Source organism: Phoca vitulina, unplaced genomic scaffold, assembly GCF_004348235.1.
Source record: "Phoca vitulina isolate PV1807 unplaced genomic scaffold, GSC_HSeal_1.0 scaffold4, whole genome shotgun sequence".
NCBI classification, from domain to species: Eukaryota; Metazoa; Chordata; class Mammalia; order Carnivora; family Phocidae; genus Phoca; species Phoca vitulina.
This window is the reverse complement of record NW_022589707.1, coordinates 71,112,731-71,139,081: the sequence shown is the minus strand read 5'-3', so window position 1 is coordinate 71,139,081 and position 26,351 is coordinate 71,112,731. Positions and strand designations below refer to the sequence as shown.

At 34.7% G+C, this 26,351-nt stretch overlaps 1 protein-coding gene across 2 annotated transcripts in view; it reads right to left on the bottom strand.

Moving 5' to 3' along the window:
* SEMA3A (semaphorin 3A) overlaps positions 1-26,351 on the bottom strand; it is a 206,615-nt gene that overhangs the window by 118,529 nt on the left and 61,735 nt on the right. For both annotated transcript variants that reach the window (XM_032402269.1, XM_032402270.1), the window contains exon 4: positions 10,019-10,138. In XM_032402269.1, the coding sequence (XP_032258160.1) occupies positions 10,019-10,138 (120 nt within the window). The remainder of the gene's footprint in view (positions 1-10,018; positions 10,139-26,351) is intronic.

Sequence of the window (26,351 nt, the reverse complement as noted above, 5' to 3'; positions counted from 1 at the left end):
TATTAGAGAATCTAGAATTCTAAATATATCAGCATCCAGACTTTTCAATGTTCTTGAAATAGTACATAATCAAAATATTAAGAAAAAATAAAAGGACATGTCTCACTGCTAACTTTAAATGAGAGATGCAAAACTGATTTTTATTTTTTTGTATTTTAAGCATCCTACTTAAAATATATTGCTATTAATGCTACAGATTCTGAGTTTCCCTTTTGGGTAAAAAAGAATTACAACTCTCCTGGATTATAAAACATATTACTACTCCCCTGTGTGTCTGAGTGGAAGCACGAGTAGGTATGTTTTGCTTATCTTTGCTCAATATCTAGATTATATAGAGAATGAGTAGAAACAGAAAGTGTTTCTGTGAGCTATCTAGTACTTCTTTCACTGAAACATGGCTCCCTGATTATAGTACTACCATATCCTTTAAAGGACTCCAGGTATTTGCCATTGCCATCAAATTTTACCAACTTGACAGGCACTGTCACATTTTTAATACAAAGAACTTAATGTTTCTTTCAAGAACATTCCTAATAATGCAAGTTATAATTCATTTTACTTGAAATTCAATATTTGGAGAGTGTTTAACCTGGAGTATTAATGAACACATAGTACATGTTGCTGAATACAGCCGACATTCTTTCTTTTTTTAAGGCTTAATAATATTCTGTTGTATGTACAGACCACATTTTCTTTATCCTTTCATCTGCTGATGGATATTTATGTTGTTTCTATATCTTAGCTACTGCGAATAATGCTGGAATGAATCTGAAGGATATTATGCTAAGTAAAATAAGCCATCAAAGAATGACAAATGCTCTAGGATTCCACTTAAATGAGGAATCTAAAATAGTTAAAGTCACAGAAACAGAGAGTAGAATGGTGGTCGCCAGGGGCTGTGAGGAGGGGAAATGGGGAGTAGCTGCTCAATGAGTATTAACTTTCAGTTATGCGAGATGACTGAATTTCAGAGATGACCTCTACAACATTGTGCCTACCGTTAACAATAACTGAATCATGTACTTACAAAGGTACCAGGAGACTAGAGCTTGTGTTAAGTATTCTTACGACAATAAAAAAACTAAAACAAACAAAAAAGGCATAGCATCATTCCAATAAGATATAAGCGGTACAATATCAAACATAAGATTTATGTCACCAGAAAAGCCACATGTTATGATGGTTATAACAACAGATTTACTAGTTGTGTGATGATATAGGTATGCTGTTGAACGACCCTGAAACTTCGTTTCCTAAATTGAAAAATGGAGATAATACTTCCATCACAGAGCTGTGAAAATCAAATACCATAACATTGATAAAGCCATCAAGCATCCCAATAATGACAGCCATTAATAGTAATAAACACAATGAAGAAATAATGGGGAGTAGTTATAGCAGGAAAGAAACTGAACAGAATAACAAAGGATAAATCAGGTATATCATTTTCATAAAAATTTCACAGAATCGGTATAAACTATAATGTAATAATGAAATTAAAAATAAAGCCTGGATTCTTCATTAAAATCACTGTTTCTAAGTACTATATACTATATCTCATTTCTTTCTGTTAGCTGTTTTTTGTTTGTCTTTTTATTTTTTAAACAAAGTGTGTTTGAATTGCTTTCACATATGCATTACACAAAATAGCATTGTCTGGATTTACAAGCTTGGAGAAATGCTTTTGTGATACACTATGGGTGAGAAATTCACCTAAGTTTTATATGAGAGTTGGATGTTTTATGCACAACATAAATTCAGCTTATTTGTAGACTTAGAAGTGAAAATTGAGTGTGCATGAACCACAATATGCTATAAAACATACCTACCTAAGAATTGGGAAACCATTTTTTCATTAAAGCATTTAAACATCGTCCTCTTCTCAATTGTATTTCACCTAGTGGCTTATGAGATTTGGATATTAGTTTTATTTTTGTTTTCCAATGAGAATTTTAAATACTATTCAGTACCTTTCAGTCAGTATTGTTTCAGGCTCTCATCATGTCACACTACTCAATGTTTGCCACAGTCTCAAAATGGACATAACTAGATGTCCATTCATCACCCTGTACCCCCACCCATTTACATTTACACCAAAAATATGTTTACACAAAAATATGTTCCAAAACTAATCATGGCAATAACAGTAGTCTTTTCTTAAAATTTATATTGCTCTTGACTAGCATGCACAAACTCAAGTTGATCCTAATTTTCCAGCCTCTTTTGAAATCACTATACTCTCTGCATACTGGGATATTTGCCATTTCCCCATTTATTACCCTGTCCTTTTATTCTGTCCTTCTAGTCTTTACTGTCTTCCACATCCATCAATACTTCACCCATTTTTCTAAATCCAGCTAAAATGTGAACACCTATGTTAACTTCATGAAGTCCCCTTATTTACAGTCATCACCTTATTGAAACAAGGCACACATTATTTTTGAAATATAATAAATACAACACAGAAGTCCCACATTTAATCCCTTAAATTAGAATTAATGACTTTATCCCTTCTCTCCCACTGCATGTTGTTGGTACTTCCTTTTAGAAGAGAAGGTTGTGGATTTAGACACAAACCACTGAATAGGATGCTTGCCTCAGGTACATTCCAAAATACCCATGAAAACCTTAACTTTCTCAACAGTACGATGAGAATCTAAGAGTACCTAGCTTATCAGATTTTGTGAAGACTGAATGATTCAGGAACACATTCAAAGCAGCCATCCCAGGCCATATGTTTATTACTCAATAACTGCTGTTGGCCATATAACTGTTATTATTACTGATGTTTTCACCTATGTTGAAGTTAGATATTTACATATATATTAGCTCTTTGGGGGTAGACATTTGTACTTACATTCCTCACCATTACTATTAGGATTTTGCTTAGGAAAAATGTTTCCTATATTTTTATTAAAGTCAGTTTTATCTCTATTGAATCAGTCATCTGAATACAAATTACTCCCAAGATCACTTGGGCATTGATTGTAGCAAGTGAGCAGAACTGCAGCTACAATTCTAAAGAACCCAAGATATAAATGTTAAGCCTCCATTTTTTCCTAGTATACCCTCAAATCTATTTAATAAATAAAACTTGTATTCCAGAAGTTCTGGTTTTCTCATTGTGTCTTTCCTTTTCACCTCAGTGCTCTTCTCATCACCTGACGCTGATTCTCATCACCAGCCTTTGTTATTGCTACTTCCCCAACTCTCATCCTGTCCAAATTGACCACATGTGTTAGTCTAGAGCAGCTGAGAACCATGAGGAGCCCTAGACCAGGGGACATTACACTACGGCAAGCAGAGTGTCCTCAGATGTGAACGCTGGGAACAGGGAACGCTATCTGCTTAAAACCTACCACAAGGTATCTTCATAGTATGCTGTCAGAGTTACCTTCCAGCATGTATTTTCTAACAGTAAGTAAATTTGTAGAATTTATGTTCTTCGTGATTAAAATTAAATACCAACAAAACTAGAAAACAAATACGATTAAAATTAGCAATAGTAATGCAATATGATAATGATATTGTGTATTCTAAAAAGTAAGTACCTTCTTGCAATATGAACATAGTTCTAGTGTCCAGAAGCTACAGTCTTTGGGCCTAGTAGTTCAACCCTCCTCTGTGCTCCGGAATGATTTAATTTCTAACCACTTTTCTCTATTTCAACCACAGCAAAAACTTCCTTCACACAGCCCACTCTGCCCTTACTTTGGCCTATTCTTGGCAGGAATACATCATTTGCATATCAAGTCAACCTTTGTTTCTTTCTCATTAGCCCAAAAAATTAAAGGAGTGTTCTTGGCACTCATGTGATCATAATCCTCCAGCAAACAAAGAAACTAAAATCTTAACGTTTTACATGATTGTGAGGTAGTTATCCAAATAATTTAGAACGTACTTATATTATTTTTTCAGATTATCATCAAAGTGAACCATCTGCAACAAATCTACAAGATAGCTTGCTGATGCCCATTTGAAACACAATGCAAGAGAAGGCAAATATATTCTGATCTGTGGAAATTCACCTAAGTTTATGCTGCTATTTTTCTTAAGTTTCAAATACATCAAACTAACACCTTTCTCCCCTATATATCCAACCTGTATTTCCACTATCTTAAAGTTTGGTCCCAAAGAAAATAATTTAGGCAAGGGGACAAAGAGATAAAGGAAGAAAAACACACAACCAGAGTTCAAGGGCAAAGAAAGGGTCATAGTGGAGGAAGGAGAATGGAGGAGAAGATAAAAATGGACCAAGGAGGTGAGCAGACAATGGGGTTTAGTACTACTACTACTCTGTGTGTTTCCTGTAAAATGTAATATTGGTAACAAACAAATTAAAGTTTTTATGGATAGAAATTTCCTCTTGAAATAGATTATATGAGGAATGAGTGCAGAGGAATCAATAAAAAAGGGATAAAATGGAGAAAGAGTAATGGGTAGTATACACCTCCAGTGATAAGCTAGATCCAGTAAATGTAAGGTCTTTGATCCAAACTACCTATTGAGAGTTCATGAGAAGAAAAATATTTTGATTGATATGCTGTATATGAGTCAGTCCTTATATCTATACTGATTGTGAACGAAGATGCCATTCAGAAACTGAGTACTATACATAATAAAGACTTTTAATAAGTAATTGATAATGATGTCATTGCATCAATGGGGTGGCCTTTAGAAAACTGTTTAATTTTGTCCAAATTACTTTTCTGGCAATAGGGTGAACCAGATCTGATAAAACATGAAACTAAATACCCCATACAAGTTAAGAATTGAATGCTAACATTTCCATTTTTATCTGGCATTGTTCTTAGGACTAAAATGTAGTGAAATATTGTGAGGGGAAAAAAAAAAAACTTTTTACAACTGAATCAGATAAGTGGTAGAGGGTAAAATAATATTAATATCATAACTAAGGTGTTTTCATATCAAATATTTAGTCAAAAAATAAAATGGTGATTAGAAACATTTTAAATAGGGTGGTGGGGGATTTCTGGCACTCTCTGACTCTTTCTTTTTTTGTACCATTTGTGAACTTTTTTTTCTTTTCTAGTCTTGTTTCTAATCATAACTTAGTTCTGCCTACTACCTCAGTTACTAGTTCTATTACTTTTGAAAAACTGTCTTATTGCTAATATTTAGAGTTTAGAATGTTAATAGTTCATGAAAAATATATTGCTAAGCTGTTAAGTTCACTCAGAATCTATGAACTATGATGCTTTTCCTCAAGTACAAACATCAGGGTGTTTTAAAATTTAATTTGCAATATAAATGGTGGTACTGTTTATTCAGAATGGTAACTTGTACAGGTCTACCTCCCAATGTTATCCAAGCATTGAAAGATTAGGAAAGAGAAACCTAGAAACCAATGTGGACTTGTTCTAACCACGTTTTTCTCAGTCAGGAGCGCAAATGAGGAACACACTGCCTCTGGTGGAAATAATGAGTACCCAAGAAGAAATCTCCAAGGAATCCTGACTTTTCCCACCTAGGTTAGCCAACTACAAAGTAAATTCAGACTCCAATGTATGACCTAAGAAAGATGGAAAGATGTAACCTGCCCAAAGTAACTCCTCATTGTTTTACCAAGATATCTAAATTTCTCAACTTTAGTATTTCCTCTTAGAAATAAACTTGGGCTCTGTTGGGGTAAATAGCATACTGCATTGAGAGAGATAACTCAATTAGAAAAGGTAAGATTAGATGTATAAATTAGTCAACAGAGCACTAACTACCACTTAAATACCATTTTGGCCTTGGAGATTGTAACTAAGAGCATTTGATTCAAAATTTTGCATAAAAGCAAAGCCTTATTCTTGGTGGAAGGGAAGAACCAGACAAAACATTTTATTTTATATCTAGATATATTGGTTGTCATTGTAGAAATGACCTTGGAGATAGCCATTAAGCTTCACTGCATTTCTTAACGTCCCTTTGGTTCTATCATAAATTGAGATCATGACATTATGAGAGTATTTATAGAGTTAATATTTTCCAGCTCTCATCTGGGTCCATCTTTCTTTAGATTTCCTGCCCAGTATATAGAAAAGGCCCATTTGGAATTTGAGAAAACATCCAGAGACTTTTTTGAAAAGCTATACTCCTCCTAAATTCATACATTTTTTTTATTAACAGATGTAAATTTGAAGGGGAAATACCATATACTATAAGCCATTTGGGAATATTCTGTCTCGTAAGGATGACTTACAATTTTCATTTGAATGGCATGGATGCTGAGAGCTTAAACTCAAAACTCATCTGTACTCGAGCTCTGAATCATTCCTTCCGTGAACTCTGCGTGCATTTTTATGATAAACACACACATGTGTATAAAGTATGTGACCTCACTGGCAGTTATCTGCAGTGTCAAGTACCATTGGCAGATACCCAAGAATTGATTGACACACATCTTATAGAACTGGAGTTAATTAATAGGCCTACCAATTCCCAACTGTACTACAGGAAACAGAAAATCTGTTTAATACAGTAATCAATGACATACTGTGTGTGGTCAGAAGACATTCACTATATGGCAAGAGTAGATTTTGGAATACAGTATTCAGAAGTGTAAATATTGCTATTAAAATGCTAGGAGGCTAAATTAAGGTCTATCATCATAACTGGAAGACTAAGCAAGGGTTTTCTCTCTTTTTTTTTTGCAAACTGTTTATCATTATTTAAAGGAATTGTTAATTTCCTCCTACAAGATCTGTGGCTATTAAATGATAAAGGGAGTCTTGATTTGCCTCAAAAGTGATGTCTTTACTTCTGTGGCATTCAGTCATCTAAAATGGTAAGTCCATAGTATCATTTTCTAACAATGAGTTTCAACAATTTGGGGAACCCAACATAAGATAATGAGTTATTTTAATGAAAGAACACTGCAAAGAGAAAACTGAATGTTAAAATGTCTCCAAAGGCCATGATAAAAGTGAAAAGCAAAATGTCTTTTTTGTGTGTGATAAAATTATCTGTAATATGCAAAGGCAGGACAGAGGTTTAAAAAGGATACTATTATTTTATGTAGTGTGAGGCAGGTAACAGCAAAGTATTTGTGCTACTTATAAACTAGAATATAGGACAAAGATATGTCCTGTTATATATGAAAAGCCATCCGGGAAAGTGAAAGTTTCAAACTTCATGACAGCAAATCCAACAATCCTAGTCTCAGTCCTGTTCACTATGTTATATCTTCCTCTTCCAGTCTTTCCATTGCTGTCATTCTTTTCCTAAGGGCATGAAACACACCTTCTCTCTTCTTCCCAACTTCACAAACAGCATAACTGTCTAAATCCAAGGGTAGGATTTTAAATTTCTCTCTTAAGGCACCTTAAGCATTTGAAAATTAAATTTTATGTTGTCTAGACAAGCTATCTTGATAATATCTTTTCCAGAATTTCCTAGATTGACTGTCTAGACTGTCCTATATTCCCACAGATGACTGCATAATCATCTTCCCTCTGACCTCCTAAAGAGTCTGGAAAAGTATTTCCCAATATATAGCTGCCATGCAAATCAAGATCATTGAGCTTCTGAAGGAGGACCTCTCTCAAAAGTTCTGAGTTTCAGAATCTCAGGAAAATATTTGCATCCCAATAATCCTATCTCAAAGGAGATTAGAAGGGAAGCTTTATTTTTTACTTCAATGGAAGAAATGGCCTCCTCCATTTCCTGGGACCTGGCTCCAGACCCTATACTCTCCTTTCCCCTGCCTACCCATAAAGGGAGCAATGAATAGTTGATGATTTATAAAGGAAATATGCTGTGAACTCTACTAAATAGCAACTTCAAAAAGATTAAAAAAAATATTTGGGGGGAAAATGATAAAAATACAAGAACAAGATATGGTATCTTAATTTAAATGGCCATCAAGATCATCTAAGCTTCAAATTTTAAAATGAAGGGAATTAAGATAATTGCAAGAATCACCTGGTAAAAATGAGAGCCCAGTGCAGTAATTTATAATATCTGATAAAGTGAGGTACAAGCTGGCATTTACTAACATGAAAGACAGCAACAGTCTGAGATGCAGATTTATATTTTAAAAATGGTAATTGATGTTTTTTCAGTACCTACTACCTATTAGACAATGTTAAATTCTCACAAAAGCCATATATAAACAGAGACACAAAGAAAATAGTAGCTTGTTCCAGATCGAGCATCTAGTCCCGACTGAGGTCAGACAAAAGCCCTGCACTCTGGGACACGGGACACGTGTTTAACAATGATGGGATTAGAACTCCTTGAGTTTCTATAACAAAAAATGTCAGTGGGTCATGCCCTTACTAGGAGGATTGGAAGGCAGTTGGAGTCAACCTCTCATTTACAATATACGGACACTGAAGATCAAAGGCGTTCTTTTCAGTTTTGTTTTATATATCATGATACAGAGTCTCAGAGAAGTTAAGGAATTTTTCCAGCTCCAAACCTAGTAAGTTGTAGAACAAGATCAGAAGCCAGATGTGACTCCCCAGCCCGTGTCTTTTCTATTAACCTGTGCTAGGAGCTCCGCTCTCCTGATTCCATTGCCCTGTACAGCATGATCCCTGACAGACTGAAAAAAAGTGCAATATGATGTGGAAGAAGTTTTCTAGAGCTTTCTCCTGAATACAGAATAGTGGGGCCATTACCCCAGGCCTAATTTTGGGGGTGCCTGACTATAGGAAGACTGAGAAGGAAGCAAAGAGGGAGAGATTTATCCGGGACGTGTTAAAAAGTTAAGCATACAAAGTCTCCTGGACCATGTGCAGGAAATTATTTCTAATTTCATCAGTATGAAACAAGTAATTTAAGTAGAACTGCCTTTCCTTAAAGTTAGTTTTTACTTAAAACTCTTGGATATTTCAGCAAGTATACTATACATGCTTGTATCGGAGAGGAGGAAGGATGCACTGGGGGAAATAGGCTGATGAGGAGCAAATGCCTGCACTGGTGAGACCTTGGGGAAGTGTTTTAATCTTTCCAGGATCATCAGTAAAATAATAATATTTGTGTTTAGTCTAGAAACCACATAGTCTTTAAGGTGTCTCCTTATACAAAGAAGATATAGCACAAACTGTTTTGATCTCTAAGCCTTTCGGTTCAAAGAACATTTTTGCATAACTTTGGGATACCTTAAGAAAATTTAGGGAGAGAATCTATAAAGAAGTGGCTAACAGGTAAATTATCTTTTATCTTTAGGATTTCAGAAATATTTGGGGAACAAATCTTTTATTTGTTGAGTATTTCCAAATTCCAATTTGAAAGAAAATTCCGTCACAAATGATTTTCTCACATGAATGCTTTTGTTCTTTTTGGCATTTTGTACCAAAAAAATTACAAAAGAGCTGATAATTGAGGGCTACTGGTATGCTACTGGTATACTGGTAAAGCAGTATGGAACTGCTTTCAATACTCTTAAGTTTTCCTTTAAATACTTCCCTAATCTCTAGTTTTACTTAAATTTACCTAACTTTAATTTCCTCGCTAAAACATCTTTTATGTACAACAAATTAAACATTTTTCTTTTCCATGCTGCTAAAATTACAGCTCAGAATACAGAAACAAAGCAAAAACACAAATGTGAATAATTTAGGTCAAACATGAGATCCGATCGTTGTGCACATATATGACATCCTTCCCTAATCCCTAGGCAGAAGAAAACAACTGGGGTGGCAGATGCTTCTGGCTGGGGATGGAAATGGAGGGGAGAACTGGCAATATACAAATGAAGGAGAAAACAGTACACATTCAGCCTGCTAACATCTGCTGCACATGCAAAATGGACTGGACTCTCTAACCCAGGGCGAAAGCAAATGCTTGCTTCCTTCCTTCTTCCTGTTCCATAGTTACTGCTGAGTGATGGTCTCATTCTTTTTGCACTCACAGATTAAAATTAATAACAGCATCTGAATTTGAAGTAGATCCCACTGAATAGCAAACCAGAAGCTAAATGAGCTGAAGAAATTAGTAATGAAGCATCTGAATAGGAAGGGGTCATGGACACAAATATACCATTTGTTTAAAAAGCCAGCTTTACCTCAGGATGATGTCCAATTTCAATGTAGGTGCAAACTGGATGAAAAGCCCCTGTTCCACAGGCGTACAAGTGAGTCTGATTATAAGCCTTAAGCACCTTGATGAAATTAGCACATTCTTTCTGTAAAACAAAAGGAAAATCAGTGAGTTCTAGCAGTCAGCATGACCGAGAGATCCTCAAGAGTGCTAGGCATGCTTGAACAGATTTCTTTTGTGTCCTTTTCACATTTTTAGGGCATATTTTTCTATTGTTTGTTCATATTATTAAATGAACTAAAATACAGACATTCTTTGGGGGCTAATAAAATATTCTCTTCCATCATTGTTCACTTATGAACAATTGCAATTTATTTATACAAAAGTGGAATAAAGGTATAGATCATCAATAACTACAGGTGACTTTTCTAGAGATGAGCGGAACAGGAAATTACATGGTTAATTAAAGATATTTAAAGAATACACTGGTGAAATTACTTGGCAAAAATCAGCTGTAAGTTTAATTTTAGAAAAACAAAATAAAAATAAAAGATAAAACAACTTTCTATTAAACATGAATTTTAAACATCATTAATAACCAATAGTGATGGGCAGATGACTTTGAACTTCAGTTCTGCTTATTGGTAAGCTCTATAGAGCCTAAGAAGGTAAAGCTGCCTCCTCTCGAAAATGTCACTTCAGCCTCAAAGACAATGTGGATATATTTATATGAGACAGAGAAGATGTTAGAGTATAGAATGTGTGTAGGTGGAAAGAGTGGGTATAATTAACAAATATTTTCAGTAGTTTCATGGACATCCTGAACCCCCACATGGATCACCTGCCCAATGAGCCATGAATCCCCCAGGTAAAGAACAGTTAGTTGTAAGAGGATATTCTAGTCATATCTTATTATTATTTATAGACATTTAGACATCCCTGCCATTTTATTTTCTGAATAAAAGATCACTTAAAAATAAAATAGGCAGTTAACTCAGTAGAATTTAAATAAATTCTTGGAAAGAAATTTTTGGAAAGAAAAAATAAATAAAATGGACAGAGCTATTTATATTCTTTCTATTTATTCTATCTGTAGGTCCTGTGAAAGAAACTGTTTATCTGTGAACAGGAATTTCAGCCTTTTGTCCCTATTGATAAAAGATCTGGGGGAAAAAATCAGATAATCAGAATATAAACTGATAATCTTATTGCCCAAATAATCCAGAGCAGGGAAGACTCAATTTTTGCAAAATATTTTTAAACAGATGAATCTCTATCAATATTGTAAAAAGAAAATAAAATGAAAAGAAAAACCCAAACTGTCAAAACAGCTTCAAATAAAATGTTACAGTCTATTAACCATATAACAAATATTAAAAATTGAATACATATGAATAGAAAATATGAGTTCATCATGGAATACATAATATCCACTTTGAAAAGAGTCAAATGTATATTCACATGCTAAATAATAAAAACTTCATTGAAAATTATTTTGTTATTGATCATAGACCGTCCTCACTAATTTTATATTTTTGCCTATAAACATTTGGAAATAAGAACCAAATATGTAACTAGAAATGCAGACAAAGATGAAAAGCAGACTATATTGCAAGCAAGGCTGGCAAACTAATTGAAGGCTGAGTTGATCCCAGCACCTCTAAGTGTACAACACTCCCAAATTCACTCTCTGTGACGTGACTTTTCAAGTGAAAGCTCAGAACACATTTGGACTTTCATAGTCACTTACAGTTTATAACTGAGGTGTTACAATAATGTAAGTACATTTTCCACATGACCTTTATATTCTGTGTTTGCAGCTGATAATTTTGGTTTTACCTCTATGCCCCCAGAAAATAAGGAGCAGACAACCAAACTTGAGCAGAATAACTGTTATTTAAATTCAAATAATTGCTTTCCATCATCTCTGATTTTTCTGGGATGAAACCTATGGATGTCCTATAAATATACTGTTCCAAAGGTGAAGTAGACCAATTTAAGGTAAAATATGTAACTTCCTAGTTATAACTCCTCATTACTTTCTTAACACAGGCTGAGTATTTTAGAGGAGTAACTAAAATAAACATCTAATTTCTACCACTGTTTTGCCACTTCGATCCAGACTCTCTTGTCTGGTAAAGCATTTTAACATCTAAAACTAAGCTCTGAAATCAATTAATTTTGCAAGTTGCTATGAAGAAAAATTTCCTAACTTGAAGGGTATATAGATCTTACTCATATTTAAAGCTACGTCTGAGATGAAACAGATAAAACCTACCTTCCAAGACTCTCAACAACAAACTCCCCATTCTCTAACAGTTTCTCTCCTCCCAAGAGGCTAGGGCATGAGTCTAGGCAGAGGAAAGAGGTTGTGGAGAGGGAAACATCTGATAAACTCATTTACAAATGAGGCATTCATGAGTTTTACCCAAAGGATTTATTTGTACTTTAAAGGATATTCAGTCATTTGCAAAGAAGTCATTTTCAGGAAAATGTTTTACGGCACCCCCTTTTTTGAAATATGTAGGTGGCCACATACTCTGCTTTTACATAAAGACAGCCATCCCTAATTGTGGACTCAATATTATAGCAGTCATGATTATAAATAACCAGTTCCGGCACCACACGTTGAAGCCAAGAAACTGGCTGTGTATATATTGGTAAGCAAACGAATATTCTAATAAATAATAGTGGCAGAACCAGATGGATGTCTTGTTCATTTTAGAGAAGAACAGGGTTTCAGTTTGTCTGCCGTGCCTTTAAAGATATGCATGCAATTTTGAATACAAATTCAAATTCTCTAATCCCATTAGTAATACCTAAGAGCATCCTAGAAATGGGAGAATGGACCCTAGTTCTCCACAATAAAAAAGAGGAGATATTTTATAAGCATGGATACTGGTGAACACAAATGAAGACTCATGTCATCTCTGCAAGTGTTACGAATCCTAAGATCATAGAATTTGTGAGTTCATATCTCTTATAGATTGGGCAATTGATTAGCAATAATTAATAATTAAAAACTCAGGGTTCTTGAAAACTATGGAGTTGAGCTACACTGAATATCATAATTTTGTTTCCCATTAACTGTCAAAGAAGCATCACTATAGTATGACAGCTATCCCTCTACAGAGCTGCTGGGAAAAAACAGTCACGGGACCAGAGCTGTGATACCTGGCTAAGGGTTCTACTGAGAATACTGATAACAGAGTCTATCTGTGCTACAAATGGAGTAGACCCACCCTATTGGCCTAAGGCCTGGAATGATCCCGTTCATTTCCCCAATGAACTCTCCTAGTTGGCAAGCAGGTTGTATTGTTGCCATGCCCAGGGGCTAGCTCAATATTATTTTGAAGTGAAGGCTGATGCAAATAGAACGGGGAGAAATTTCTTAGGTTTGTAAAGTAGGTTATGACATTTGAAATGAAGCAAAGAAATTGAATGAAATACTTTCAAAATTGGTTAAAAAACAGCTGCAAAGAAACAGTGAATTAAAAGTACTGGACAGAGGCGCCTGGGTGGCTCAGTTGGTTAAGTGACTGCCTTCGGCTCAGGTCATGATCCTGGAGTCCCGGGATCGAGTCCCACATCGGGCTCCCTGCTCAGCAGGGAGTCTGCTTCTCCCTCTGACCCTCCCCCCTCTCATGCTCTCTGTATCTCATTCTCTCTCTCAAATAAATAAATAAAATCTTTAAAAAAAATAAAAAATAAAAAAATAAAAAATAAAAGTACTGGACAGAGAAGAACCAAAAACTTGAAAGAGGCATTGTTAGTAAGGATTGTTCTTTAAAACAGAAAACCTACATAAAAGAGTATCAATTCTGTCATTCATTTGCCTTCATTCTCTAGCTTGTTGCTGCCAAGGGTTTTTTTGTGTGTGTTGTGTGTGTGTGTGTGTGTGTGTGTGTGTGTGTGTATGTGTTGTTGTTTTGTTTTGTGTTTTTTGAATGTTCCAAAACAGGATATTCATTTTATTTGAAAGCAGCCTGGACACTCCTCTAAAAAAGAAGGAAGCATGGCAGAAAAAGGAAACACACTTCACACATTTCTGTTCTAGGGAGACAGAAGAAGAGTGATTCTGACCTTTTCTTGAACCGTGACGATTCTTAAAACTTAGAATGTAATGTACTTTTTGGCATTAAACTACTGCACTGCTTTGCTCAGCACCAGCGGATTTACAACGCAATAAAGAAAATGTAATCAGTTCAAAATGAATTCATTTTTCAAACCTTGATCCTTTTTGGAACTTAAGTTGATATACACAGACAAGTTTAGCAACAAGTTGGCTTCCTGAGAGTCAGGCAACCATACTGACCTCTTATTTTACTGAAATGTACTCCAGACCCACAGCATTATAAATTGTTAACTTTGCCTAGAGGTAAAAGCAAAGGCAGTAATAAACCAGTAAACCCCAAGGCCACACCTGAGGAACAATGATTCATCATCCCTAGTGACAAACCATTCGCACTTACTTTTTAAAGGTTTCTAGTGCTTTCAGATCAAATTGATAGAGGAATTACACAAAAGAGATATTAGCCTGGAAAAATAAATCAGAAAGAAAATGTCTACCCCCAGAAAAAAGATATAGGAGCCAAATGCACTGTGATTCAAAAACAAACATTACAAATATGTAGCACTGATTAGACTATGTTACGCAGACTTTTCCCGGACGGTTACAAAAATAAAGTCCATCCATCTGTCAAAACAACTGCTCCATGCATGAAAATTAAAACAGAATTGAGGTGTTTTTAACTAACTTCCGATAATTATACTTTCTACAAAAGAATGTAATTTACCTCCAATTCCAATTACCTCCTTGCATGTTCTTAAATTATGGATGGAGCAGTGAAATGTTACTCTAAATAAAAGAGGAGAGAAGGCTGTGAAGATGAACAATCTCTATTCAAATATATTCAGTTCATGATTAAATCAAACAACTTGTTCTGGTTCAAATAAAAATCTGCCCAAAATGAATGGGTATAGTATAGCATTGCCTCAGGTCAATGAACATTCATTTAAAAAAAAAAAAGTCTCTATCCCCTCAGTAGTTTATGTAGAAATATTTTAATGTATAATCTACCATCTGGGAAAGCAAAGGAATCCTTCTCCTATCATGATGGGTGGATACATTTCTGCATGAAAATCCATTAATAAGCTTAATTCCTGAAGTTAATCTGTTGACTTTCTTTTTCTCTGGTCAATTTATTTGGCAAGCTGGCTGAATACTAGAATCTTCGTGCCAAAGCATTAATCCGTGAGATTGTTCCTGTCACTCACTTCATCCCTCTCTCTATTTAAGCTGTTTCATACTTATCTAGCAATAACGTTTTGTCTTTTCTTCTTTTAACACTGTGCTATTACAGCTGTGACCAGAACATCCATAATCATGTCTTCCTAATACCTTAGCATTCATTAAAGGATGTTAGATATCTCTTCTTCAAAGAGGCATATGTAATAAAACTAAGATTTAACTGTGTTCTAATTATATTATTAGCCATCTAATGTTGAATTTGTGACCTGGTATTTCATCCACCTTACGGTATGGTGAGTAGGCTGCTCTGTCCATTTTAGGAGACATTTTCACCTTCACTATTTTTTTTTAAGATTTATTTTATTTATTTATTTGAGACAGAGAGAGAGAGAGTGAGCATGCAAGTGGGAGGGGGTTTGAGGGGGGAAGGGACAGGAGCTCAAGCAGACTCCGTGCTGAGCTCCAGCAGGACTTGGGGCTCGATCTCACAACCCTGAAATCATGATCCAATTTGAAATCAAGAGTCTGATGCCCAATCAACTAAGCCACCCAGGTACCCCTGTTTTCATCTTCACTATTAAGAAGAACGACAGAATAATAAAACCAATTGACCTCCCACCTTAATGCTTTGTTTTGTTTCGATTTCAGATAATTTTTTTTAAAAAAAGAGAAAATGTGTGTGCAAGCTGGTGGGGCGGGGGGGGGGAGGGCAGGCAGAGAGGAGAGAGAGAATCTTAAGCAGGATCCATGCTCAGCGCTGAGCCAGTCACAGGGCTCCATCTCAGGACCCTGAGATAATGACCTGAGCTGAAATCAAGAATCCGAAGCTTAAGTGACTGAGCCACCCAGGCGCCCCCAGAGAATTTTAATGATTCAACTAGGACAACAAAATTGGCGTTATTTCACTGCTATTTAAGTTTGTGAGCCTATTCACATTAATTGAGCTATAACATCTTTAAAACTTATGGTAAGTGAAAAAGAAATTTTAAAGTGTCTTGAATGATGTGATAGACTAAATGAAGACTCCTACAGAGGGCTACCAAATCATTTTATTTCAAAGCTCATTTCAGTTAGGTGCCCCATTTGACTGATTTTTCACCTCAGGATTGACTACTTGTTTGAAGTTCTGATTAAGATTCTATAAACATTTTCCTTTCAAATTACTTGAAACCTTCAAACTTGGTCAAAAGGACTATACAAATAGGAACCATATATGGAACATGGTGTTAGCAAAAGTTGCCCGGTACGATTCTCTTCCACTATTTAAAGGAGTTTTAAGCAATTTCACTTTGAGATTCCATACGGAACAGAGAAACTGATAATATCCACATTTTAGCTTATATTTTCTTCCATATTGTGCTATCAATCTAATTATCACATTTGCACCATTCATTGGAGTTATTTGTGAGTGGTCCATAATATGTACTTAGCATGACATTTCTTCATCTTATATTCAAATGAATGTATACAATTGTAAAATATTACATGAAACCAACCTAAATATTTTCCTGCCACACCAGGAGAACTATTTAAGTAGTCAAAAATCCCTATTCTGATTTCAATGATAGTATGTGGTTTCCAATTTTATGCAACGTGTTGAGTACTTAGTGCTTATGCCTTAAAGCAACTAAGTCCATGATTTACACCAAGCAGGTAGAGTTACAATCTAAAGAGATTTATTGTGGATAGAATTAGTTGGCATATTTAATTCTAACATATATGCTTTATCATAATAGAACTTAATACTCAAATAAGGAGATGAACTGCATCTTTAATCACGTATGAGATACAGCTATGAGGAAGGAGAAATAAAAATGAAATCCAGATTTTAGAGGAATGCTTGATTTCATTCACATATACCTGTCTTCCACCCTCTGCCTTGTCTCATATGAAAAGTGAGAAATTTTTTGGTTGTAATACTTAATGTCCAAAGTACTAAATGCTATTACATAGTTAATAATATAAAATGTTCTCTTAACATATCTTCTCTAATAAATGGAGACTCCTTGGCCATTTATAATAATTCATATATAATATATAATCAATATTATAATATATATGTATATACACACATAAATAGATATATGTATGCATAAGTATTACATCTATTAATTTTGTAAATAATCTCTGAATACAATGAAAATTTGGAACTTTTGAATTTTAAAATCTGTTTATATTTATTGATATTTTATAAAAATGTTAGTTTTTATAAGATAGGTATTTATATTTGAAAAGATATTCTCAGAAAATTTAAGAAAAACATATAGGGGCACCTGGTTGGCTCAGTCAGAAGAGTATGCGATTCTTGATCTAAGGATTATGAGCCTGAGCCCCATGTTGGGTGATCTCTATCACTTAAATAAATAAATACACTTAAGAAAAAACATATAGAGCAAAAGTAATGAAATAATAATAACCAAATAGAAATAACATGGAGGTATTAATCTGATGCTTTAAAAGTTTAGTCAGACATGGGTTAAAATTATTCAGGCAACATTTTTCATTTGCTATGTGGCTATCAGAAAGTTATTTAGGGGTGCCTGGGTGGCTCAGTTGGTTAAGCGACTGCCTTCAGCTCAGGTCATGATCCCGGAGTACCGGGATTGAGTTCCGCATTGGGCTCCCTGCTCGGCAGAGTCTGCTTCTCCCTCTGACCCTACCCCCTCTTGTGCTCTCTCTCAAATAAATAAAATTAAAAAAAAAAAAAAGAAAGAAAGTTATTTAGGACCTCTGAGTTTCAATCCCCTCAACTAAAACTGGGATAAATGACAGAGTAGTATAAAGTACTTAGCATAATGCCTTAGTACTTATTAATCAATCAGTAGCTGTTACCTTATTCTTAAAATAAGAAATCATCTGTTTATTTGATTTGAATATTTCCACGTTTGCTTAGCTCTCTCACCATTCACTATAGTGTGGGATGACTTCAGCAAGAACTCTCTAATGAATTGTTTCTTCCTTTTAAGGACAGATAACGGAGTTTAAGCCCATACTTGATGTAAGGAGAGGTGGATTTAATAGAATTGGTACTGAATATTAATCTGTATGCATTTTTGTTACAAAAGGAAATTATATTTTGTTCATTAGAATTTTCATGAAATTCCAGTCTTCCAAGTGGAGGACTATAAATTATAATCACTCTTTTCATCAAAGTTGGAGATGGCATAAATCACTGTCAGTCACAAGACAAATACAGCAATTGTTTAATAGTTGTAGCGGAACTGTACCGTGTCAACTTAGATAAGTTGGAACTACATTTCCTAGAATTCTCTTTCCCATAAACTAGTTAAGATTGGCCATAAAAGAAATCTGCACGAGATGTAGAAGGCAGAAGTTGAACTGCAACCATAAAATTCTCAGTTATTCTGATATGCTGGCCGGCCACCCTGTTAGCATGGGGCAGCATCTGGGGCTGCAGCTCCTTCACCTTGTACCAGATCTTATTTGTTAGCTTCTGTAAACACCAGCTGCTTCTGTAGGTCAGCCAAGTCATCAAAGCTGGAGGTTGTGAAAGAGACACTGATTCCAGTTTGTCCTTGTGGGTCCCAGTTTATCTTTGTGGGGTTCAGTCTTTCCTTGCTCTTCCACTTCATGGGAGCTTTTCCTTCCTAATGCCAAGCCTGGTGACTTACAATAACTTCAGGACCATTACTCGACTCAGAGGCAATAGATTCCAGAAATCCACAGATTTCTCACCATCTTCCACAACTGTATGAGGTCAAATCCCTATAATAAAATCCTTTTTAACATCACTCATACAAGTTCTGGTCTCTGATCAAACCCTAACTTATAAAAGGAGGTATCTTACGACCATAAAACAGCACACTGTGATATGTTATATAAGGGGAACACGATTTGATCCATTTAAAAAGAAAAACACAAATTATTAGTTGATCGTTGTATTTGTTTCTAAATGTGAATGGTTCCTCTTTTTAAAATGCATATTAAGATTTAGAACCAATAAGTTGTATTAATTTTGGCATCACTTCAAACACAAAACTAAAAAAAATATTTTGATTCACACACATGCACACACACACATATAAGCACACATCTTTATAGCATGTAGTATAGAGAATACAATATATTTAGTATATTTAGCACTCAATTTGAATGTAATTATGACAGTCTCCAAGAATGTTCTGCTCTGAATGCATAAAGGCTAAAAACAAAATTTAAGATTCTCAGTCTCCTGAAATAGTGTCAAAAATTTAGATATTATAATTTTGCATCCTGTTTTCCTTACCACCCTTAAAAATGTGGTAAAGAGAAATATATAAAAATTAAATGATATAAATAGAACTTTAGGAAGTTTTGTGATGGCCTATAGACATAAGGGTGATTTTTACTGCTACATGACCAAATCGAAGAAAAACAGTCAAACGTTGACCACAGCCTATTTGCCTTGAGACAGAGCATATCCAAGAAAAATATTCCCAGTGTTCATGTTAAATCTATGATATGATGGTCAACATGCCCTCAGAGATGAGTAGAAATCCATTCCTGAAGATGTTTAAGTGCATAAAGAAGCAGAATACCAATGATGACTATTAGAAACTACATGTCAGTTTGACCGGGAACACCTGGTATGCAGTTCTACTTCTATGTAGTGAGAAGTCATTGGCCAAAACCCCAGAGGAACTGTCTAAATCATTCTAATGAACCTTACAAAGTAAAAAATGCTTACTCTACTCTGAAAGTATGTACACTGATACCTGGTTGATATACAGTGTCTAATCAAATCTACATAATAGTTTGTCAACCAATGTCAAATATTTCAATTTCATTACAACCACTGAAGGATACAATTAAAATTTCCAGTTAAAAAACAAAAACAAAAAAACAACACAATCTAAAATCCCCAATCCCTCTGAAAGTTTTTATATACTGTCTCTATTTTAAGTGCTTGCCTTACTTTGCAAGTGCATTTAAATTTTAATCCTGATTCTAAAAGATTAAAAAAAAAACCCTAAATTTATATATATGAGACTTGGTTCATGGAAATTCAAATACAATAATTACCATCTTATTTTGCCATATTAGATAATATGTTTATATTAATTCAAATATGAATAAAATCTAGTTTCTAAAAAAACTTGAATGACAAAGCTGCATTTTCCATGTTCTTCAGTTGCTTTGAAAGGAAGTATGTATCTTATAACCAAATACAAGTTACATAAATTAGCTAATAAAAGTAATGAATTTAGAACAATAGCTGGTATATATAGTAAGCTCCCATTAAGCATTAGCTGCTATATATATATATATACACACACATACATATAAATATATATATATACATATAAATATGTATATATTTTTAGTCCATTTATGTGGATATTTTTCTTTTTTTATTGAAGTGTAGTTGATGCTTCAATGCTACATTAGTTTCAGGTGTATAACATAGTAATTAGACAACTCTATATGTTATACTATGTTCACCACAAGTGACCATTATAATTATTATTATTATTATTACTTCTGAATGCTGAATTTAAATTGTAATCATTTTGCTTAGTTTCCCTGATATTGACCCCCAAGCAGAAGTAAACATACATATGTACGTGTGCATTAAAGTCTATGCTCATTCCTGTGGCTTTTATAAGATTTTTACTAGCTTTCATCAAAAATCAGTGGTCTGTACACCTGAAGTGTCATCAAATTTCATCATGGGAATCATATTTAAAAATGAACACAGCGACCATAGTCTTTCATCATCTAAAACATCCACAAAAATTATAACCAATGTTGTCAAGAACTATAAAGGGTCTGTGATTTTGTCTAACCTATAAGATAACAAGTTACTCAAATAATTTCATGGATGCTGGCAGAAGTTATGTGGCTCCTGAATCAGAGATAAAGAACATTATTACCCACAAAAAATAACAACAGTCTTAGAATCAGCATTTCTTATGCCAGTTCCCCAAGCTCCAATTCCCAGTGGGCAGGATGAAGAGGGCCAGGTGACAACCCACACATGCAGTGAGCTGCATCATAGCAGGGGAGCCCTGGGTTAAGGCAACTTGAATATTTTATAATAGCTGCAAGCATGCTGGTCATTACATTTTGAGGGAGATGTTAGTTTATTGTACTGGACAGTAAACATACCTGCCCTTTGTCCCAAGCGAGACACTATCTCTATTTCTCAAGGCTTGCAAACCAGCCTTTTAAGAGAGAGACACTACCTTCCAGGTTTCTTCACTGTATAAATATCTTTTAAGATTTTCTGCAAAATAGGCAGTCAGTGCCTCTATTCATCAGATGTGCAGAATTGTGTGAAAGACCCATGAAAACTTGTCTCCCAACAGTTATACATCAAGGTTTTGAGGTTTAATGAAGCCCTAAGGTATCTGTAGAATTAGGGGATAATTCAACTATCATTAAAAAAAATTTTAACATGACTTGAAGTCCCTAAAACAAAATAAAAATAAAATAAAGTTGATACCAACTTTGACCTTTGAAAAAGTAAATGAAGTTCAAGGATTAATGTGCATTTTGGACTGTACTGAAACTTAAGATGCATGTGTGGCTTCAAATTCTCCATTGCATTCACTTGGCAAAAAAACAGTGTTGCTAAGGCCCTGCAATTTGAGCCATGATAAATCTGATAGACATGTTATAATACATCATAGCATTAAAAATGAATAACAACTAAGGACAAAAATATAAAAATAAATCCCTCAAGAATTGCAAAAATGTCCCAAAATTCAGGTGCATGACAATACGCTTTGAAATGTATCCAATAGCAATGTTATGAGAATCTGCTTTTTTTTGTTCCTCTCAGATGGTTGAAATTTTGATTTCCAGTGATGTTCAAAATATTTCTAACAGTCATACGGTTGCCATTTGGTTTTATTGAAACTTAGTGCAAAGAGAGATGGTTTAGTAGGATAAACAAAGAAGATACAGAGAGCTATTGATTCGAAACAGATTCTTTTACCAGCTTAGCATGTATTCAGTTTTCATTTGCAAAACAGGGTCAAGGAAGTTAATCCCTCAATAGAAATGTTATTGTGAATAACAAAGTGGATTTTAAGGACCAGAAAAATATCAAAAATGAAAGTAAAGGTGAATAATAGAAGTCAGAATAGAGATATCTGGATTGCATTTATCTCCTTATTCAGGGACTCTGTCCAGTAATATTATATATAATTTTTTTTTTCAAATTACAACTCTCAAGTTACAACAATGGAGAAGTTCATGAGCATTTAACCCCCCTAATATAGAAACGCCACAACAGTATAAAAGTGTAGAACCTACTACACCAAGAAAGCATATTAGTATATATCTGGTAAATTCACTTCCACAAAGGGAAAAAATAAACATAGATTAATGATGTTGTCAGAAATGTCATTATCAGCAGCCTAAGGCCCATTTATATTCTCTCTCTCCCTCCATCTACACATACATGTGGAAAGAAAGGAAATATAAATGTCTCCCAGGTTGCAGATTCCCTCTTTACCACAAAGTCCATCTTTGTGGAATTGCTGCTTGAATTCCAGCTGCTGATTTAACATATGTGTTTGATGCAAAACTGAGCCATAAGAAATGATGGTCTGTATCTTTCTAGCTGCCTGGGAGAATGGGAAGGGGCTCAATTTTTTGTATGAAGCTACATTTGGTGAATATGTAGGCTAAGGAACTATGGATGGACAGGAACTATGTAGGTTCAATCTAGGGGTGTATCCTGACTTCCCAGGTGGCTGGGCCGTCTTAACCATCTTTACCAGACTTAAGACTGATCCACTTTCAAGATATATAAAATTAGTCATTGTCTTTGCCTTACTTTTCCTATTGTACTCTTGCATCTGAATCTAGTACTGAGAAGACAGTACTTCCTCCAGGAAGGTTTGTTTAAAGGAGCTTTATTGGGGCACCTAGGTGGCTTAGTCAGTTAAGCGTCTGCCTTTGGCTCTGGTCATGATCTCAGGGCCTGGGATCGAGCCCCACGTTGGGCTCCCTGCTCAGAAGGGAGTTTGTTTCTCCCTCTCCCTCTGCTGCTCCCCATGCTTGTGCTCTCTCACTCGCATGCTCTCTCTATTAAATGAATAAAACCTTTTAACAAAATACAGGAGCTTTATTTCTAGAGGACTTCTTAAGAAAACACTAAAACCAGACGGAAACAGTAAACTCAGATTCTAGAAACCATAGCGTGCACTCAAGGAGGTCACTAGTTTACTTTTCTATAAATGTTCAGGTCAGTTTCTATTTTGGTTACAATTCTATCTTGGAGTCCTGATGGCTGCAAAAACTACTCAAGCCTCATTCTTGTGGTTTTCAGCATCACAAGGGCTCTTTGAAAGGAATTACTGTCCACATGTCACAGCTGACTATTATTTACTTAAGATACAGGGCAGTTCTATCAAACTATCTATGTGTCACTATAAAAATCAATGATATTGAATGAAAATTCTTAAAAACTCCTTATCCTTAGTCTTTCTTTCTAAGTGGTTAAGGAATTATCGGTAAAAATATTAATGCTATTCAGGAAGTCAACTAATTGCTATTTTCTAAAATCACATGTTAAGAAAGAAATGGAAAAATGCATCTGTATATTAAAGTCCAAAATAATGAATAAATGCCATGCATTTTATTTAAATAAAATAGATATGTAAATTGAAGTACATAAATGAGGGTACCTGGAAAGAAAATAAATTTTAATAAAATGCATTTGAAATGCATAAAATATATTTTGAATAATAGGTCAATGAAAAGCACTATTAAAGGAATAAGATGGGTTACCAAAAAAATAGTAGGAAATATATATTTTACTGATTGAATATATTTTATAGTGTTTGGTGTTTAGTGTTTGGAGCTATAGGAAAAATACATTTTTTGAACCAAAATACATGAAAACTGTTGTGTTTTTCTTTCATTAAGTGAAAGAGAAAACAAAATATACAGCAATTGATTTAATTCAAAAGAATGTAAAGTAATAACCAAATTCTTTACAAAGAATGTAAAGTAATAACCAAATAACCAAACAAACATTTTATCATGTTACACTAATTAGCTCACTTTTGAAAAGATTAGTATGGCTAATATTGCCATACCATTAAACCTTCAAAAATTTACAACTCTCAACGCTCACATAATTACCTATCTCTACCATAATGTATGTGACATGATTTTTAAGTTGTCAGAATGTTTATTACAAGGCAGTGTATGAAATGATCAGGCGCCATCAATACCTTGTATCAGACTTAGCAAACTCTGCATGTCTTAGTTCCTTTTAATTTAGTTCTTTAAAGCCCATAAGCATTTTCAATAAGCCTGGGTAATAAACTAAAGTTGCCCTTCTTAGGGAGGAAACCTCCGAGGTCACAATTAGGGTTACCCCATATGGCACTGTGCAGCTCACGACTTTACTGCGGCTGCTGAGCTCAGTGCATCTGGGCTAACACCAGAATCCCTCTGCTTGGTACTGGTACCAGGGTGGGAGGGGAGAGGAGGGAAGGAGAGGAGAGGACGGAAGGGCAGAGGGGAGCCATAAAAATGAGGGAAATGCACTGAGGTGAATTTTGGAAACCACAAACACAAAAGATTATCTACTATCTTTTTTTTTTTTTTTTTTTAAGATTTTATTTATTTATTTGACAGAGAGAGAGACAGCGGAGAGATGGAACACAAGCAGGGGGAGTGGGCGAGGGAGAAGCGCTGCAATCAGGACCTGAGCCAGAGGCAGACGCTTGACGACTGAGCCACCCAGGCACCCCACAGATTATCTACTATCTTAGCAACTGAATGAGCTGATTCAATCATTAAATCAAATATGCTCTGTACTTGGCTACAGTGCTTATTATAAAATCCAGATATTTTTGTCAGATCAGTATCATATTATCTTTAATTTTCAAATTGAATTGAATTCAGAATAGTGTAACACTACAGTGGTCATGATCTTTAAAGAGGACCAAATTAATTACATTAATGATGTTTTCATTAGAAATGGTAACCATGGCATTCTGACGTTAATAATTTTTTGTGTATTCAGTTATGTGTTTTGTCTTACACTTGTGAAGTATTTTCTTCTTTTAAATAATTTTCACAAAAACTATTAATCTTGTTTGTCACAAATTGTAAAATATGTAATGTCTCATGTAATGGATAAAATAATACAGTACTCCAAAAGTTAAAGTACTTGCATAAGTACAGTTAATGAGTCATTGGGGTTATCAACATAAAATTCCTGACTTCTCTGGACTCCTACTTCATTGTTCTTTCTATTTACTCCTTTCCAATAGTCCTAACACATGCATCAATTTGGGATGGTTTAATATTTGATAGAATATACTTTTTTGGGGGTCCACTTTCACATAATCAGAAAAATGTTGATTGTACTACGAAGGTGTAATGTAACTTACCAACACTGTATTTAAAATGAAATTTTCAAGGATGAAATTTCCCACGTTTGCTAATATATAATTAATCAAGGATGGGGAATATCTGTACTTTGTGCTCCTTTAACTACCTTCCTTTACCTGTTGCCAACAGTGCTACCAGATTGAGGCATTTTTTTCCCCCATGAACTCAGATTCCACCTCTAAATCATTCTAAATATATACATCATCTTGGGCAGCTGCTACCAATCAATCAAATTGTCCCTTGAAAATATCTACATATCTACATATATATACATACATGTTAACGTATGTTTTTAAGCACCTAAGATAAATTTCTTCTAAATGCCAATACATACACAAAACATTTCGATTTTTTTCTTGTTTTAGACATCCAAAAATATCTAAGACATAAAATAATACAAATTATGTATGTTTTCAATCCTGTAATTCATTTTACTTTATTGATTTAAATGATTATAACTGCTTTTTATGATTTGTGCAAATACTTGGCTATACCTCAAAACAGCGATCCACTTAATTTTACTGACACAGTGTACTTCAGGAAAAATGGCCTCTATCTTTTTACAATGGTAAAACCATTGTACGGATTGCTTACCATTCCCTTTTGTTCCATAGCACCCAGGACAATGTCTGTTACATAGTCATTACTGAATCCATATTTATTTAAGAAACCGGAGCATGGAAGGAAAGAAGGAAGGAAGGAAGGAAGGAAGGAAGGAAGGAAGGAAGGAAGGAAGGAAGGAAGG